We start from the raw sequence: 20,267 nt of genomic DNA, 5'->3' as shown, positions 1-20,267 counted from the left end.
AAAAATTTTACCGGCTTAATTGGTAAATTAAAAAGACATTTTTTTTTAAACTTTGAATCGCATAAAATTTATTTTTGTGCAATAATATTTTCGGAAATTATTGCAGAAAAACATCAAAATTCTGCTAAATTTTAATGGATTAAAATCCTTATTAAAAATTTTTTTTAAATCACTCCGAGGTACACATTTCTTCCCGTAAAAGACATATGTTCAAAATTTGGTTGCTTTAACAATCTAACAATCTAAGACAAACAATCTAACTTGTAGAATGCCAGCACACACATCCATCTTTATTATTAGTAGAGATTATAAAACAATAGAATAATTATTCCATGTTTTTATTTGCCTTTTTGAAATTCATTTCATTAAAATTTAATATTTTTTTTTAAATTTTATTTGGATTTAACTTTACTTTCTTTTTCTTTTGTAAAATAATATTCCTTATGTGCGCAATTCCCAATAATTGCTACTACCACGTTTAATTTTTTCCGTTTTTTTTACTAAGATAAGATTATATGCCTTATCAAAATTTTGATAACTTATCTTTGAATTGTGCTTTTTGATTTCTGATTGTAGACGAGTTCCTTTCACGTTTGTCTACGGTAAACTGAACAGCTATTTACAATGATGAGGTAAGTTTGTACATGTTGCTTTTTTTAAAAATGGAAGTTAAAAGGGAGCAATTATTTATTACTTTAATATCATTTTTTGTAGCTATACAATTTAAAAACCCGATTCGTTTACTTGATAATCAATTAAATAGGGATTTTCTTCTACGTGTCAAACTTTTGAATTTGATATTTTTGGTATAACATTTTTTTATATAATTCATTTACTTTAAATTATTCATATTGAATTGCTGCTTATCCAATCCTTTTTGTTGTTGTTGTTGTTTATGGCATCAAAGTTCAAATAAGAAAAGAAAAAAAAAAGCAATAAAATTTCACTCATCCCCAATATTTGAATTACTTTTACGTTGTCATGGAAACTTAGGTTTTGAAAAATATGCTTTGAATCGTTTTAAAATTAAATATTAGATTTCACATGGATATTAATATTTAACTTATTAAAGTTGTATTTATTGTTATAATATTTTGTACTTAACTTTTTTTATAACTTAAAAGCAGTGATTAGAAACTTGAAAGAAATATACCATCAAATTGTTCGTATATGTTCAGGTTCGTAAAAGTATCTTACATATATCTTATATATCTTATCTATTGGTGATTTTAATTATTCCTGTTGCGATGACGACAACAAAAAAACATTTGTCTGTTTTTTTTTTTTTTTTTTTTTTTATCCTCCCAATTTGACGACGAGATATTTGGCGCATCATGACAATCTAGCCCTTATAAAAACTCCAACTTAGCCACACTTAATTATAAAATAATGCATTAATCATCCTATTAATAAAAACATATCATAAACTACAGAGGATTAAAACCAGAGAGTGTGGTCTCCCTAAAACTTTCTCGCATACTCGCCAATAAAGATGTTATACCAGAGAATGCTTTGCATGGCATTGGCGTACGATAGTTAGGAAATATTAACCTTTGGCTTGAATTTAGCATTTTTACATAATCTATTGCGTCATGTTTGGCGAGTTATTTGACAATTAATCTCTGGTATGTGGTTAATAGCACCTATAAATTGAATTTGTGTCATAGACACGTTTTTTCCAAACAATTGAAACAAAAATTTGATACAAAACTACACTTGTAATCACAAAATTCCATTATAAATTTGATATATTTAAGTCATTATTTATTTGAGTTACCATGTTGAAATGTTTCTGAAAGTACAGACCGACAGATGGTCAACTGCTCATTAGATTTGGTTTAAAATTTAATAGATGTCTATGCTATAGATGTTAAATATGTATACAATATTTTATCCGCGTGCTTGGTGGCTGACGCGTGTTAAATCTGTCCTGGTCACAAAGTCCTCCATGTCGAGAGTAATACCACTGGGGTTACTGGATCAGGGGTGATCGTTCTCTGATTCAGGTCTAAATTACGATCTGTGTTTGAGTGAATGAAATGCGTGAATGAAGTCCGCCCCGTAAAAAGGGTTGTGACGTGTGTGTAGCTAAGTCGTTCTCTTGGCCCTTGATGGCGCTACTATAGAAACAAGAGGCGCCCCCCCCCCCTCCCCAGGCTTAAATCCGCTGTCTTCGAACAGCGGGCTTGCCTATGGCAAGTGCCATAAGAAACAACAACAATATTTTCCCCATCTAGCTCTCTTCTTTTTTAATTATTGTGTTAATTTATATTCGAACAGCTAGACAGACTTCCTCTGAACGGATTTTGCTCAAAATTTGATAGAAATCTACAAATTTAATGTAAAGACAGCGTACTGAATTTCATCCGTCTAGTTCAAAACTTTTTTGAGTTACCTTTAACACAAACAAACGGACGGACATTTTTCAAAAATATGTTTTTCAAACTCAAGAACTTATTAAACGTAGAGATTTGTCAAAATCTTGACTTTAAATTTTATGACAATTACAGTAATCTGTACTATATGAGAAAGTAAAAACTCTTGAGAGTTGTAGACAAAACACAGTAGCGGAACAACAGATGATCAAAGAGAACACAGATGCCCCAGGAAGTAATTTCGGAGTCCCGAAAAGCATTATTTTCATTTTCTGTTAAAGTTTTAAAGCTAGAATTGAAAAAATTAACCTGTGCCACTTTTATGCTTTGGGCACTATTTACTATTACAGATTAGAATGCTATTAGCAATACAGTGACATGACAAAATTGCAAGGATCCAGAAAACTGTTTTATCCCTCCTTGTATTTGATATCACAGATTTACTAATATAATTCAGTTTTTTTTTTGTTTTTTTTTTAATTTCTTCGTGTCCCGTAAGCTGGTTACATTTCCCTTTAAACTCCATCTTTCTCCATATAGTTACAACATTAGCACAAAATGCACAACACGATATTATACGGCATTCAGAACAACGTCATGGAGATATCGTACAGTATCTTGTGTTAATAGAGTATATGGCACTGATACAGAATTCAGGAAAATGCTTATTCTCCTCCCCCCTCCAAAAAAATCAATCTGAATTTTACTTTTATATCTTCCATGTGCTTTAAACGTTTAAAGGGATAGTGGACTTTTTAATAAGTAAACATGGACGGAAACCTGAAATTTTTTACCAGTTTCTCACTAAAATATATGTTTATATTCAACTAAAATAATATTAAAATATATTGTTCAATAAAATGAATATTCGAAGGACTTAGAGAAAAAAAGACTTTCTGTATATCAAATTTGAAGGACTTAGAGATTTTAATGACTTTCCTCCTAATGTTATTGCAATTAAATTTAAATATCTTTGAAATGTTCCAGGTGTTTTAATTTTCAGAGAAATTAAGTAGAATTGCGGTTAAACATCGAAAGAAAATAAAGTATGCATTTTATATTTCTAGTTTTTTTTTTTTTAGACAGTTAAAAGTCAATTGTAGCTCACAAAAACAAACTTATTATGAAAATTCATAAAAATATTCACAAAAAAGTGTGCATAAAAATGTTTCTAAACAATGAGCATTTAATTGGAATTATAAAATTATACACAGTTCTGTCCCAAATAAATTTATATTGAGTAATAAGGAAAAAATAATAGAAAAAAATTTAAAAGTAAGCCACTTTTAATATTTTAAAAAATATATAACTTTTAATTTTTTTAAAAAATATTTCGTTTCAAATAGCTTTTTAAAGAAATTCGATGTATTTATATTTTAATACATATGTATGAAAAATTCCATAACTCTAAGTGAATAATTCGCAAAAACGTCCACCGTTCCCTTAACAAGTTTGCTTTGAAAATGTAAGAATTAAGAGGTATATTGTCGTAACAAATAATTATATTTGACATAATCTGTTTACAGCTTGTTTGGGAAACTGATCGCAAAGCATCATCTACTTGTGTAAGCAAGCAAGAAGTTACCGAGAAATTTGCCTTTAGATTTCAGAGACAAATAAAAATAACCCTTCCATCAGATAATTTTTTTAAGCTGACACCAATCGTGTACAGCAACACCGCCAAGGCCTCTTAAATCGCCCTATCGCCAATGTGTATATATTCGCGTCATTTGGTGATAGGGCGATGTTTTATGTTATACTGTGTGTTGAGATGAAGAGATTTGTTACACCTTTTAATCCAAGTTAACAATTTTCCTGACTTTAATAAAATCCTTCTTAAAATACATCAGGATATAATTTATATCAGCATACAGGATATAATTTATCTCTATCTGTTCTCATACTAGATAAACTATAGAATATTTGGAGAACAAATAAAGACCGTTTCCACTATTGTATTGTTCTTACGCTTTTGTAATAATGCGATATTTCTTGACACGTTCACTGCCACAAGAATTAGGAACCGTTAACTCTGTTTGATGAGAGATAATTGTTAATCAGTAAGAATGAAAGAGATAACATTAATTATATAACTTCAATACAATGCTGATAAGAATTCTTGGATATTTTTTTCCAAACCTTTCCTAACAATAATAGTAAAGAATGCCTGTCAAATTTCATGCGCTAAATATATATCAGTGGCGTAGTATTCGATACGTTGAATTGTAGATCGGGTAAATTTTGATATCATTTCATTAAAAAAAAATTTTTTTTCAACATGTTAGCAATATTTAAATTTTGATGAAAATCATTCTAATTTATAACATTTTAACAAAAATACTATTTTATTATGGATTAATTACGAAGAAATATTTTTCACATAACAGTTCTCCAAATGATTTATTTCAATCTCCCTATCATGGCTATAATACGTAATTTGAAATCAATGCTGAAAATATTAAAATATTTGTTGCATTTTTCATTGGAAATTTTTATTTCGTATTCAGAAAAACGGTCATATTCGACATATTATAACTATTCTAGCGAACTATGGAACACGATTTTGACCGCACTAAAATCTATCTTTGGAACTTAAAATGACATTCGTGATCTTTAGATACATATCAAATTGCAAATGCCGTTCAGTTTTGAAATTCGTTGTTCCTCTCTAAGGAAGGAAAAAGCAAAGTGTCACAACATAAGACAACTTGCTTAAATGTTAGAGAACATATACAGTTGCTTTTGTTATGGGACAGCCAAGTAACTTCAAATTGACTCCATAGATTCTATTAAAATTGGGTTCTGTACATCGAATATTTGGCATTCTAATTCTAAATTATCCTTTTATAAAATCCTCCACACTGAAGCTGAGATAGGCTTATACTCAGCTAATTACACGATTCTAGTAAAATCACGCATGCGCAGAAGAAAGACTGCACATGCGCTGGAAGAGCAGACAATAGCAAATTCTTGCTTCAACGGGACAAGTATTTGCTACTGTACAATTTCTGCGCACGCGTGGTGTTACTGAAGGGATTGTAGCTAGCTGAACCCTACTTTAGACAAATGACACCTAAGCATTAAAATTGTTACCTGTTAAAATTGTTACCTGGTTCTCAACTGGAATTAGTTCCAAAGAAATGTGCAAAAAATTAATGAAAACTCTCACTCAGTCGTCAAAAAATCTTTATTATAAAATGGAGTTGTAACATAAAGCTGCGAAACTATGAATAAATCAGACAATGGTATAAATTTAAAAGTAGTAATTCATATTTGAAATATACTTTAATTTTGATGAAATTCTTTGAAATATTGCTTTGTCTAAATGATGCATGAACATTTTTTTGCATTATAAATTGTTATCTGCCTTTTCCCCTTTCAAATAGTAAATTTTGTTTTAACCATTTCCGTATAAGCATAATGTATGAAAATTTAAAAATAATATCATGTAAGTTTCTGAATAACTGTATTCAATCCCAATTTCAAATATCATGATCAGAAAGCTTTTAATCTCATTTCAAATATAAATATTGAAAAAGAAAGACATGTTCTCTTAATTAAGAAAATAGAAATTCATTTCGTTTAATATGGATTAATTAATTTAATTGAAAGATGGTCTAATCACCAGTTTACTTATTCGGCATATAAATTTTTTTACAGAAATGCAGGCATATTAAATGAAAGTACTTCAATTTTTGAATGGAATGTGCATAAGGAGTTTCGCGTTGTTAGATTAGTGTGTATTTTTAAATTACATGAGAATTTTTAATACAAATCTTGTCATTTTGAATCATAATGAAATGAAGATGGCAAAATTCAAATGTCATTCACTCTCATTGTCTTGGCTGGTTCGTGAGTGATTTGAATAAATAGGCAAATAGAAAACTTAACAACAAATTTATTGCAGATTCGTTCGAGTTACTCTGCTCAGTAACTCCTTCTTCTCCAAGAGCCAACATTCGAATGACCTCACTCTTTTAATTACACTCGCGCTAGTTGCCTAGCGCCATCTATGAACGTTTATTTCCTAACGCATCAAAATCCAATCACTACACTCATTGTCAATAAACTAATGTTACTTGAGAATGGAACGGCTTTAAACCCTGTCGGAATTAACATTTATCAGATATGTCTATGGAAAAACATTGATGGGAACAAATTTCGAATTAACAACCCCTGAAACTGAGATTTTGCCTCCACAATCCACATTTAGAATATGAGGATGATTCCCGCACCCACACTTTACTCTTCCAACTGTCATACCCCATCAACATGAAGACATTTAGCGCTCAGTGTTAATTTTAACTCGCGTACATTATACACACATAGCGGATGCGATCCGGTCATCTCTCAATCTTCGAATCCCAAATCGTTGTAACCTTTTAAGTTTTATTCAGCTATATTGATACCACGTTGTGAAGCAACACAACTATATTTTGTACGGATCACACAATTTTGAATTAGAGTCAGATATAAAGATGCCTTCATAACATCCCCTTGCAGACTTCCTTGCCATTGCAGAGTACTAGCATTTGAACAAAGATAGGGAGAGAGAGAAAATCAACAATAAATTAACCTACTTTCTTCAAAATATTTTCCCGTTATTTTCGAATAGCCTTGAATGATTATACTAAATCCATTTCGATGAAACCCAAGAATCCATCAAGACTTTCAAACTTACTATGTCTATCTTAAAAAATATGGATAATTTTAGAAAGTTTATTTAAACTTTTATTTCATTATTTAGATACACTTAAAACTTTTTTGTCATGGGATGAGCTAATATAAATTGATGGTCGTTGACATCAGAAAAAAATGTGTGAGTGAGCGTGAGTGTGTTTTGCTAATTTGAGGAATACCTCTTGGAATTCGTGAACTCGAATTTGTTAATTTCCTGACTTAATAGGTGATATGGGTATTGACATGCCATTGGGATTAGTGATTGTGCATAATGAAGGTGATTATGTTTTCATGGAACAGTACTCATGTTACAGCTATATTTCAAGAAAATGAGAGAGAGAGAGAGAAAAAAAAGATAAAAAGCAGTATTTTCCATTAAGTGTTTTTTTTTCTGCAAAATTCGTCCAGAGTGAGGTCGATGCTGTGAAGCAGCAATTAAATTTTAAGCATGCATGAGGTGCCAGAGTCTCTTAGCGTTCTTCAGAAGCTTGGGGTCATTAGGTTCAATTTCTTTAATGGGGATATTATTGTTTCTGTCTAATTTATTGAAGAATTTAATTCATAGTATTTTTGTAGAAGTCTTGTAGTGCTGCAAGGCTGAGGTCGTTTGTGGATGTTGTTATTTCTGTCAAACCATGGCATATTCCTTATTTGTTAGTGTGTGTGTTTGCATGTACACAAATATATCTTCAAGCGGTATACTAGAGTGTTTCCTAGTTCAATTAAACAATTTATTGTATCTAAAAAGAGCAGAATTTGCAAGAGTATCAAAGTGGGTAGGAAACGCTGCATCAAATAATCTTTTCTTTTTTATGAAATTTGAAGCAAAATTAAATTCGCGCCATATGTGCACCAAGTCAGAATAGATTTATTCCATTATGAGGTCCGAGATCTGTCGCCGGCAGCAAAGGAGTTCTATTCTATTATTTCCTTTATGTACTTGATTCGTTCTCGAGGATTGGATCACCACTGTGACGATTCGGACCTTCCTCTTTCTTACCTTAATTCGGCACTTCATTAAGCAAATATTTATTAATTTTTGTTTTTACCTTGTAAGGGGCTGGGAGAGAGGAAGATGGTCCGGCAAATTTTTGGACATGGGAAATTCAAAGAATATTACCTATAAATCTATTCAGTTTGTAAATGAAGAATCCAAAATTGAATCTATAAGAACAAGTAAAATAGTTTTGTTTTTCGAATTTTGCTTGCGCATCTGTGATAATTCTGAATGCTTCCTGTACGATAAGTGCAGTATAAATTATAATTATTTTAAAAGATAGTTTCTTTTTTGGGAACTAAAATTATTATTAAAGCACGTTAATCTACTTCGTTTAGAAATGCCATCGTAGTTTATTTATTAACTTGTATTTGGGTATTGTTTATTTATCAAACTTGATGCCTGTTAGTGAAATGTTGTTTTACTATTAATGGCAGGTACTTTTATTAAAAATTGCTTTCGAAAATTATTAGATTTTGATAAGCATGGGTAATAGCATTGGATTGATTTTTTTTTAAATGAGAGATTAAATATTCCTTACGACATTTAGATTTAATTGATAATTATGTATGTTTCGGAAATTTCTTTTCTTACATACTAGTAGAAACGTACATTATAATATTTTTTTAGAAATGCCTTTTTATGATAAAATGACAATTATTGAAATCATATTTTGGGGGATAGTGCATATTTCAGCAGGATATAAATGAGTCATTATTAATTAACTCCAAATTGATTTGATGTGAAGCACCATTGAAAACTTACACCAATTTATCACACACATATTTTTTTTAGAGTGTAACTTTTAAAGAAAAAAAAATTTAAAAACTTTTCAAAGTTTTACAGCCACTAAATTTAGCACAGATATATTTTGCTGGAAAGGATTGTGCATTTAAGAATGATTTTAAACTTTTATTAACTTGCTTTTTACTTTTTATTAACTTGATATCAATTCTAAACATTTTATATTAGACTTATTTTTATTTTAAAATTAATTTAGAAAATTTTGAAGTAATAATATATATATATTTTTTAAATCTATAGATTCAAAATCATCCAAAGATGTTCATCAAGTCTTTCTTCAGCAAAGTGTTACTCTTCTGGCTCTTAAAGATAAAACACTGGTTAACAGTACAATAGCTCCAGGTGCAGTACATCCTAAACAATTTTTTGGACTAATTGCTGAAGATCTTCCATTATTTTTTGGTGCTGTTATAGGTAATATTACATTTATCATAGCATGTTATTTTTAAGACCAAAAGTTATATTTCTAGACATAATGCAAAATTTTGTATAATGAAATAACTTTCATTATATTTGAGGAAGGATTCATTTGAATTTTTTTTAGTACATGTATAAGAAAATATATTTTTGAAGTTGTTAAAATCTGTTATTTTCCTGTTTACAAGTTTATAAAACCTTAGGAACTAATTTTGTTTTAACTCATTAACTTGAATTTCAGTAAAAATATAAAAATAAAATGAAATAATTATCAATAACCACTGCTTTTATATGATGGGTTGGGACCATACAAAAAAATCCATTATTTCCTACATAGTCAAGGATATTTTTTCCTACATAGTCAAGAAAATTTTATTTAAACTAGAACTTTTTTTTTTAAAAAAATAGTTTTTAATTTTTATGCATTTATTTATAAATTCCTTTTTAAAAAACTTATATTAACAGATTTTAGCATATATAAAATTTTATAAATATTTTGATATTCATTTAACTGCAATAATCCTAATTTTGGTTAGATATTGTAGGATTAATATAAATTTCAGCTATAATCTCAGTCATTATATCAGATGTTCATGCTCTGTTATTATGTTTGATACTCTGTTTGTAATACTATGTTTCCGAAAATATTGTGATCAATCAGAAAAATATCTTTTATCGCATTTATTTACGGTTATTAATATTCCTTTTTGAAATAAAAAGAATAATTGTTCATTAAAAATATAATTTGTTAAGGAAAAAGTAAGTTATATTGGTTTCAATAAAAAAGAAACCACATTATTTGTAGAGTTATGTCATTAAGAAAATATATATATATATTTTTTTTGTTAGTAAAAAGCATGTATTCCAGAAGCTGAACTAGTTGCACAATAAGCTTGAAATCATTTACAGTGCTTTAAGAATTATTTTTTAAAAATTTGACGACTATTATGGTTTTTAATACATGAAATATTATTTATAATATTATGATAAATAATAATTATTATATATAAAATGTAAAAAAAAATCTTATTACTATAATACTTGTTCTAGGTGCGTCACTTGTAATAGCACTGAGTGTGTTAATTTTAACATTTTGGAAGTGCTGTTGTAGAATGACAATACTGAGTAAAAAGAAACAGTACTGTGAGTATTTTTCCCGACATTATACACGTAATGAATAGCTACGCTTTTTCTAATTACAGATAAATTAGTTTTTAGTTTTGAAATTGGCTAAATTTTTCTTTTCCTTTTTGTATGTGAAATATAGAGAAAAAATAAGAAAATAAATATTAAAAAAAAAAAAAAAAGAAAAAAAGAAATTCTAGCTCTAGATTTTGATGAATTTCCCTTATTTCAGACTTCCCTAGGTTGGAAAAATTCGTTTTTAGCATTATGTCTGTCTGTGACAAAGATAACTCAAGAATGCATTGAGCTAGACAAATAAAAATGTATATGGCCTTTGTAGATTTTTTCAAATTTGTAGATTTTTAATCAAATTTTGAGTAGAATTCATTCTGAGAAAGTCTGGCATCTAACTATCTGAATTTAAGTTAACGCAATTAATACAAAACTGAGAGAGCTAGATGCTTAAAATTTGATGTGCCGGTTTAATGTCTAAAGTGTTACTGTTAAATACTAAATTTAACCATTTTTTTTCAAATGAAATGGCAATTTATTGCTTTAAAAATTAGTTTTATTTAAAGTTGTATAATATTAAAATTTTGTAATTAGTTATTTAATTTTTATAAAATTTTTGTTTAGGGTTACAACCTCAAGACGGTGCAAGTGTTAAAGGAAAGTACAAAATTCCTGTAGTACAAAGGTAATTATAATTTACTTGCATAAAATGCTTTAAATGGAATAGTTTGAAATCAATGGTTCAATTTTGTGACTTTCTTTTATTTCTAATATTGTCATCTTAATTTCTAATATTTTTTAATTAATTCAGTTTAATTTGTATTATGATTATATAATTTCATATGCAATTAGTTTATTCCTTATGTGAAAGTAATTTTATTATATTTGAATGCATTTATATTAAATAACTCTGAGACATTAAAATATAATATTTATTTTGACACATATTTATTTTTACTTCTGATTAATAAAGAAAATATAATCTTCTCAAAATTTAATATTTCAAAGATTAGGTGTTTTTAAAATTGATTTCAACTTAATTCATATATTTTTAAAGGATGATTTTATAGATTCATGAAACATTTCTGAATCACTGGCCCCTAGACAGGAGAACTTATTCCAATGCTCCCTATTCCATAATAGTTAAGCATACCAAATATTAAAATATTCTCACCGTTGAATTAGGTTATGTCTCCATGGAGGGCTCCAGCACCATCTGGGGACTAGTCCCTCCTTTGTTAGGAACTAATGTTTTGGAGGTTAAGATTAGATAACATTTTTAGATATTTTTTTATAAATCTTTTTAAGCAAAAAATACAAACTTTGCATTTTAATTTATGATGAAATTTTTTATTAATGTTTTAATTACACTTCATGATTTATAAAAAGAATACTTTCTTTAATTAATAATTTCAATTTTCCTCTTTGTTTTTAGCAATTCTGTTGTTTTTTTGGGACTGAAATCATCTCAAGGTTTTGACTATCAGAGAAAGAGATCAATTGAAGATTGCATCATAACAAAATTTGTTCAAACAAACGAAGTAACTATTTTTTGTATTAATTTTAATGAAAATATATCAAATCAGATTTCTGTATATACATACTGAGTACTAAATAGGCCTTTTCTGCAGTGGCATCTAATGTCAAGGGTGATTATAACCAGGATAATACTTAATTTCTAGACTTTTAAATTTTCTTAATAATTTATAATTATCTCAAATTTTCTGATTTGTGAAATGTAGACTTATTACCTTTCTCAAATTTTATTTTAGAATAAAAATTCTATTCGTAGATTACATAAATTTAAAACTTTCAGATTGTACAATATTTTAGTAAGAGCTGTAAAAATTTGCTTATAGCAGAATATATAATTTTTTGGTGAGATAATATTTGGATAAATTTTGTGTCTATATAATGAATAATAATTTTTGTTATTATGTTAAGACAATGTTTGACAATTTTAAAATTAATAAGACTAAAGTAAAATGTCTCAAACTAAACAGTGCAAAATCAAAGAAATTAGATACAAATTATGTTTGCAATAAAATATTGAAATAATTTAATTGTTTTCACTAATAATTTCATTTTTATGTTGTAATATCCAAAAGAATTATATTTTTTGGATAAATTAAAAGTACTGAGAACAAATATAATAAAAGAAAATATTAATCTTAAATGCAAACATATAATGAAATTTTATAATGACACAACATATATCCATTTTCTTTGTTATTTGGAATGGAAATGCATTTTATTTATTATTTATTAGCCACTTTGATGATCAGCTGCTTCTCTCAAATAACTAAAATTATATCAGTTATGCAAACTTGATGATCATGATTTGTGAAATGTAGTATTCTACAAAGTATTATAAACATCAAATTGCAATAGAAATTAAAGCCATGTTATTTTAATAGCCACAAAACTGCTATGTTTGTTGTATGCAGAGATGTAATTAAATCAAGTCTCTTGATATTATAATGACTTTAAAAATGTAACTTTTCTGTAATCTTTCTTCTAACTGCATGTTGTCTTCCATGGTGTTATAACTTCATTTCATTCTTTGTGTAAACTACATAGACAATGTGCATTTCTGAGCAATAATAAAATACACTGTTAAAAATTATGCAAAAATAGAATTTTTTAAAAATTTCAAAATTTGGGGAGAAAATAGAATGACAGTTAAATTAGTATCAATGAAAATATTTTTTGAAATTTAAAATGGTCTGAATATCATTCTCTACAATAACATTTTTGAAAGTTGTAATAGAAAAAATGTCAATATCTCACTTAGTTTTTTTTTTATCAATTAAAATTCTACTTAACATTTTAAAAAATGACCCAAGTTGTATATTTTCATTCACCAAAGTATATTTGTACCATATTTTGTAGTTTTAAGTCAAACACTGTACTCTGCAGAATGTTCACACTTTTTAGATACTTTCTTTTATAGAGATTTTAAAATGTTCACTTTTCTATTTCAAAGAATGCTAGATAAATTTAGATGTATATTACACCTAGTTTTAAAATATTATATATTTTTCTCTTTTGCTGCTTCTCATTGAGCCTGTTACATCAAACACAGAAACCATGGGCCTCAAATTTATGAAAATTTTGCACATTTTACCACATAAAGCTGTTAATCTATTTATTTTTTGGAGTATTTTAATTTGTTGAGTTAATAGAAAAGTACTATTTTTTAATTAAATTTTGCACATTTGAATGATTTGATTATTCTTTAAAGATTATTTTTCTCTTCTTAAGGCATTTGAAACAACGTCTTTCGGCAGCCCTCTTCATTACACCATGTCTTCCCAGTGCCCTGAAATTGTTGTCTCAGGAAGTGAAAAACTTGTTTCTAAAACAACTGATGATCATCCTAATCACACCAGTTCTGAGAACTTAATTGGCCAGTCTTGTTCTGTTATTTCTGTGTCACCTATGTTAGATAACAGAACTGGTAATCATTGTACTGAGACATCTCTCTTTTCACCTAACGTTGACATTCCAGACATTACCATTCATCAAGATTCTCCAGCATTATTACATCGCAGTTTTTATTCTGGTATGTTAATATTTAAAGTAAATAATTAATAACTATTAAATATTTACTTTGAAATTCATTGCTTCTTATATAAAATTAATTATAATACTTTGAAAACTTGAGTTTTCCAATTGGTTTACTTTTACATTGTGACATTAAGAAATGGGCTTAAGTTACACTCTGGAATATGATTATCTTGACTTAAATTGAGTATAATTTTATTAATATGTTAACAAACTGTGTTAGGAGAGATTCACAAAAGCTGATTTTGTTTAAATTAAGATATTTAATATGATTTCTATAAGTCACATGTAAAATATCTAATCTGTTTAAACTCTGAAAACTTAACTCCCTTTTTTAATTGAATTTATTAAAAAAAATATTTTTTTTTTCTTTTAAAGTTTTTATCATCTAATCATTTGATGGAGGTTTTTTATAGTAAGGTTGAAACTTCCACTGCACTGTTTTTGGAGATTTCATGTGAATTTACCCTACAACAATAAGTGTCATTTTTAATGTAAGGTTATTGTGGATTTATTGTAAACTTTTGTTAACAGGGAAATAGGGTTCAGTTTAAAACTTGGTATTACCAAAGATTCACTGTGTATTTAGTTCAGATGCATGTTAAATGTCAAAGTTCACAATCCCTTCCCTTCCATAACTTCTCGTATACCACAAAAGTTTGGAAGGACTGTTTTAGTTACTATTCTTCGATTCTGACCACAGTTTAGACTTATGTATTCATTAATTGAAATAAATAGAACTAAAAGAAAAACCTTATGAAGAAGAGTTATGAACTAGAAACTTTCTTGCATGGAAGCAATTAGTTTAGATCATCAGGATAATTTTTAATCATTAACTTGTATGTATATTTCAGCAAAAGAAAGGGGAAAAAAAAAACCCTTCTTTATGTTTGGTTTAGTATAATTGCAAAATAAATAAATAAATGTAATTTTGTAAAAACATTATATCAGAATAAACATCCTGGATGTGCTGATATGAGTAGAGAACATTTAATGGAACACAGATGAAAGATTGTATTTATAATTCAATTAAATGTTAAGTTGAAATAATCAGATATTAACTAGTTTACTTCCCCCCCCCCTTTCTCCCACTTTTAATGAATTATTAGATATTTTCATGTTTTAATAAATGTGAAAAAAGTCGTTGATATTATTCTTACTTAAAGAAAGCATTGTTCATTTTACTATTATCTTAGAAATTGAACTGCTTCATTGTTCATAAATTCTTGTAAATATACTTTTGATTATGCTTTAATGCTATGTATTTCAACTTTGAATGCTTTGTAGTTATTTAAACAAAAGTATAACAGTAAATTTCTTTTTATTTTCTTTATTGCACAAATATTAGTCAGAAAGTGCTTTGTTGTTCAAACATTCAATCTTTAACATTTTTCTACAAAGCATTTTTCTTTTCTTTCTTTTTCATGTTTTGTTTCCATGGCTTGTAACTGTTGCATCATTATATATTAATGTTGTTAATTCAAAAAAAGTAGATCATAGCTTAATTATATAATTCTGAGAGCACCTTTCTTTTCTTTTTCATGTTTTGTTTCCATGGCTTGTAACTGTTGCATCATTATATATTAATGTTGTTAATTCAAAAAAGTAGATCGTAGCTTAATTATATAATTCTGAGAGCACCTCTCTATGATTGGTTATAACTTGTTGCTCTGAATGAATAGTTATGATGGTTTAATAACAATTATTTGATTGTCGGGCTACAATTTTGTGAGCATATTCTTTCTAACACTTGCAGTGTATTTAAAAAACTAATGCATGAGAATTTTCAGCATCAAATGTGCATACTAAAGTGAGGTATGGATATTTGTGGTAGGAGAACATGTCAAATCAGTTCTCATCCTCATTATATGACTTGCTAAAATTAAAATTTATCCCAAAACATCCTTTCTATAGCTTGAAAAAAGAATGTTCATCTATGTGTAGAATAGCTTATTATGTCTGCTTTTGTCTTAATGGTGCTAAATTTTCAGAAGAGATGATATTGAATATTATTCTGATGTTAGCTACATTATTTTATATTTTACTTAAATAATATGAATTCCAAAGTATTGAAAATATTACTGGAAAGTCTATAGTTTTAAGATACTGATTTTATTTATATAATCATATTTATTAAAAGATGTTATTCAAAATTTGTCAGTGCTTCTGAAATATCTTTTTTAGGTCATATAATTTTTGAAATAATATTGTCATAAAAAAGTTGTATTTTATTATAATTTTTGTCATTGTTCTAAAGTATCAAAATTATAAACGTATTTTGTGTGGTTTAAGTTTTTTATTTGAATAAATCTAATTCCTTCTAATCTTTTTTATAAAATAATGTCAAAGCTCGAATTCTCGTATTTTTGTTGTTTTTGCTCCAAATTTAAATATTATATCTAGCTATTTTATAAATTAAAGTATTATATTTTTAGGCAGTTTCGATCAGCGTAGTTTGTATAGTTGCCATTCTCATTTGGGATCAGAATTTGACTTGAAAAAGTGCAATTTTACTTGGAGTAATTACAGCTTACGACCATCATCTGCTATGGATTGTTACAGTGAATTATTTCAGAAGGTGAGCATTAATAAAGTAGTTATGAATTTCAATTTATTCATTATTATATTGTTTTGTTTGATATTTATTTTTAAAAATCTTTGAAATTTTAATTTGTTCTGTGATTTAAAAAAGAAATATGAAATTAATTGTGACTCTATAGTTCAAGTTACATTACTCAGAAAACTCAGCCTACTATGATGTGAAAGGATTTAGGAATGGTTATTAATTTTTATAAGTGATTGAAAGTAAAGTTTTTCTGTCTAAATCTATATGCTCAATTTAATCTTTTTTTTAATGTTACAAAAAAAAAAAAAATCATTGTGCAGCAAAATAATATTTTAAATAAGCAGGTCAATATTTCCATGTTTTATTTTTTATTATTCTTACCATAATAGTACAAAGGGAAACAATTAAGCCGACACTTTTGTAATGATTAATTTTCTGGTCGAAACGTTTGTTTCTTTTTAGGACAAAATATTAAAGCCGAAATCATGGCAAAACACTTGGTATTCAAAATTTAAAAATAAATTATACACAATACCATTTTTTTTTTTTTTACTGTATCTAAGGATTGGTTTCCTTTATAAGTTCAAAATTAACAAATCTGTTTAACCTTACATATTGTTATAGAAAATATCCAAAAATCTGTTTGTTGATTGATAATGAAAAATCCAACATTCTAAATAATGGATAAAGGTGCTTTATTCTACATGAAAATATGAAACAATGATTTAAATGCATACAATCAAAACATATTCAAGAACAGTTACTATTTACTTGCAGTAAATAGTAACACATAAGCAACAAATCAGCAATATATAACAGTGACAGTACACGAGATGACTCGCTGGAGATCAGTGCACTAAAGAGATTTAGTTTGTTACTTGCATCACTTGGCTTGACTACTGCTAACTTTCATCTGTTCCCTACATTTTTTTATAGTTGTCAAGGTATTAAATGCTCTAGAAAGTTTTGTATTTTCACTCCTAAGTGTAAAAATTCCTGCAGTTTCTTGAACTTTCGTTTTTATTGCCATATGGTCTTCAAGTTTATCACCAAAGTTAGGGATCATTAACTTAACATCCATGCTATATCTGTAAAACTATCTTCCTTACAAGGAGACTTATTGCACAGGGAAGCAACATTACAAATTTGTAATAATATCATATATATAAAAATTTCAACCTTTTGCATCTCTGTGAAAATTATTCAGTGTTGCAAAACTTTTTTTAATTATTAAAACATTCAACTTTTCCATGGTTTTTTAAACATCTTTACCAAATTTTAGTGATTGAAATTTTATTTAATAGTAGTAATATTTATTTTAAAATGAAACTATTCAAATGTTTTTTCTTTGTACAACATTTTTTTATTTTCTGATAAGCATATTGTTTATATTGTAATAATTTGCTAACTTTATATCGTTTCAGGATAAATTTGTATTTTAAACAATAAGTATTTGGTAAACCAATAAAATTATTCACATATACAAAAAGGCATTTATATAATTATGAAACATGAATGCTTATATTTATTTATGCACTTGCCAATACAAAAAGGAATTTTCGAATACAGTAATTCTATGAAAATGTAATAGAATATTCAACAAACTAAAAAAAAAGTTTTAGAGAAAAAAGTTTTATAGAAATGATTATTTGTGAATCAGATTACAATGAATTTTTAAAGATATCAAAAGGGTGTATTTCGTGATTAATCCACTTTGTAGCAACTGAATTTGCACTGGCACATGCTAAGTTTAATTTTGAGCTTCCTGTGTCATTTAGATGAGATGTTTTAATTGCATATACTGAAAGTAACTGACTTATTTATATATATTTGGTGTCCAATTACTATTCCTTTATTATTTATTTTCTAGGCTAATTTTTGCAAGAAAAGGAAAAATCGCATGAGAAGTGATATTGCTGCTGCAATTGCTCTGAGCAGAAGTCAGAGTCCACAGCTTAATAAAGATACTGAATTACTTGTCGAAAATGCAGTTGAAGTTGTTTTAGATGAGAGAACAACACTTTAGTAGCATTGCATGTTGCACTTAAGTCCTTGAACAAAGTATGGTCACATTAGGGTGAGCCTGGTGCTCAGATGTTGAAACATTTTCAATTTTGTTCCATGTTAACTGTTTGCACTATTATAGTTGAGATTAATCATTAGTCACTTCTAGTCAATGTTTAATTCTTTTCTTTTAATATTTGCCTTGATTCTCTTTTGACTAATTGTTAGATTTTTTTTGTTAAAATTTAAATAAAAGATTTTAATTGATTATTTTTTCTTATGTTATTGCTTTTGCATCTGTATGTAATTGTTTATATGTTATAAATTTATTCCTCTTACATATCAAAGAAGTCAAATGTAAATTGCTGTCTTAAATCTATTTAGTATTTTTAAAACTTGTTTGCAGCTGTTTTATATCCAAAGATTTATAAATGGTTAAAGGTGTCATTATTTCTTTATAAATAAATGACTGAACTCTTTGCTAGCTGTTCTTTGTATTTGTCAAACTTTTAAGTATTTTCTAGTTTATTTTGTAAATATTAATTAATTGCTGTGATAAGTTTCTTATATGTTTTTCAATTGCATACAATCATAATATGCACTATTAATTGATATGACAATCTTGCTTTTTAAAATTTGTTGCAAACATTATTTATATACCAGCCAATCAGTATTTCTATCACTCACTTTTAGATAAATTTGTGTGCATATTTCAAAAAGATATTTTTGCACTTTTTTAGATTTCTACCTCACTAAGCATAAAATTTGCATGAAAAGTAGTTTGTAAGTTTTTTAACCAACTGATTTTAAAAGTTGAATTTTTTTACTTGTATTTATAGAAGCAATCTCAAACAGTATTTTGAAATGTTTGTAGCAAAATTTGATACTATTATAAAGATGAAATTTTAAAAAATACATTGGGATATTTTTACTTCAAGTAATTCTTTCCCAATTTTAATGATTCATTGTGTATCAGGCGTTAAGAATTATTACACCTAAGTGCTTAAATTGTAGTTTTTAAAAGATTAAGCAAAATAAACTATTGATTGCATCTTTTTTAAATTAATAAGAGAACTTTTATATTTATTAAAGTGAAATTAATGCTGTAAATTAAAGAAGAAAAATATTTATATATTTCATATTATCCTGTCAGTATTTAAAACATTCTTATCTTTAAACTGAAAATTATAATTGTTCAGTTATTATTTATTATATATATATACATAAATTTTTTATTTTGTTTAATCATTATACATAACATTTTTTATATAAAAATGGTTTTTATGTACTTAAGTAGAGTATTAATGGAAATTCTTTGTTTAATAAATGTTTGGGGAGAAGAAAACAGTTCAGATAATTTTACAAATAGAAAAATGTAACAGTAATCAGATTATTCAATTTAGATAATCACACAATAGTTCAATTTATTATAGTATTAAATTATTAGAATATATTAGTTGTACAGTTTTGGTTTTATTTTTAACAGTAAATTGGTTGATTTCAGTGATTTATATTGTATTGTGAAATTATTATTGATGATTAAAATCTACAACTTTCTAAGTTATTTATTAATAAATTATAATGAATGGAAACAATTACAGTTTTCATTATTTTCTTACAAAACAAGTATTATACCATGCAGATTGGTTACTTTATTCTATGGAGAACCCTTCTATAATATTTAAAGTTATGAGCAAGACAGAATTGAAAATTATATAAT

General features: G+C 27.1%; 1 protein-coding gene across 2 annotated transcripts; it reads left to right on the top strand.

Annotated features, from left to right (window-relative positions):
- Positions 1–552: 552 nt before the first annotated feature.
- Positions 553–19,716, top strand: LOC129981773 (uncharacterized). 2 transcript variants are annotated; one of them, XM_056092772.1, is made up of 8 exons: positions 553–632; positions 9,097–9,270; positions 10,324–10,416; positions 11,035–11,095; positions 11,846–11,951; positions 13,675–13,975; positions 16,413–16,555; positions 18,414–19,716. In XM_056092772.1, exons 3-8 carry the CDS (start codon positions 10,386–10,388, stop codon positions 18,567–18,569), a joined length of 798 nt encoding a protein of 265 aa, XP_055948747.1. In that variant the 5' UTR covers positions 553–632; positions 9,097–9,270; positions 10,324–10,385; the 3' UTR covers positions 18,570–19,716. The 2 variants fall into 2 exon arrangements, with proteins under 2 accessions (XP_055948747.1, XP_055948746.1); XM_056092771.1 differs by lacking the exon at positions 553–632 and adding an exon at positions 8,008–8,231 and having other exon boundaries at positions 18,414–19,713.
- Positions 19,717–20,267: the final 551 nt, after the last annotated feature.

The sequence above is a fragment of the Argiope bruennichi genome, chromosome 8, assembly GCF_947563725.1.
Source record: "Argiope bruennichi chromosome 8, qqArgBrue1.1, whole genome shotgun sequence".
In the NCBI taxonomy this organism is placed as follows: Eukaryota; Metazoa; Arthropoda; class Arachnida; order Araneae; family Araneidae; genus Argiope; species Argiope bruennichi.
Note: the sequence above shows the minus strand (reverse complement) of the source record. Positions and strands in the feature narration are given on the sequence as shown.

Excerpts from the sequence above, each read along its gene's own strand:
- LOC129981773 (XM_056092771.1), top strand. The coding sequence starts at position 8,153 with ATGGGAAATTCAAAGAATATTACCTATAAATCTATTCAGTTTGTAAAT. Across the intron at positions 11,952-13,674 it reads AATTTGTTCAAACAAACGAA|GCATTTGAAACAACGTCTTT; the intron begins GTAACTATTTTT and ends TCTCTTCTTAAG. Across the intron at positions 16,556-18,413 it reads ACAGTGAATTATTTCAGAAG|GCTAATTTTTGCAAGAAAAG; the intron begins GTGAGCATTAAT and ends TTTATTTTCTAG.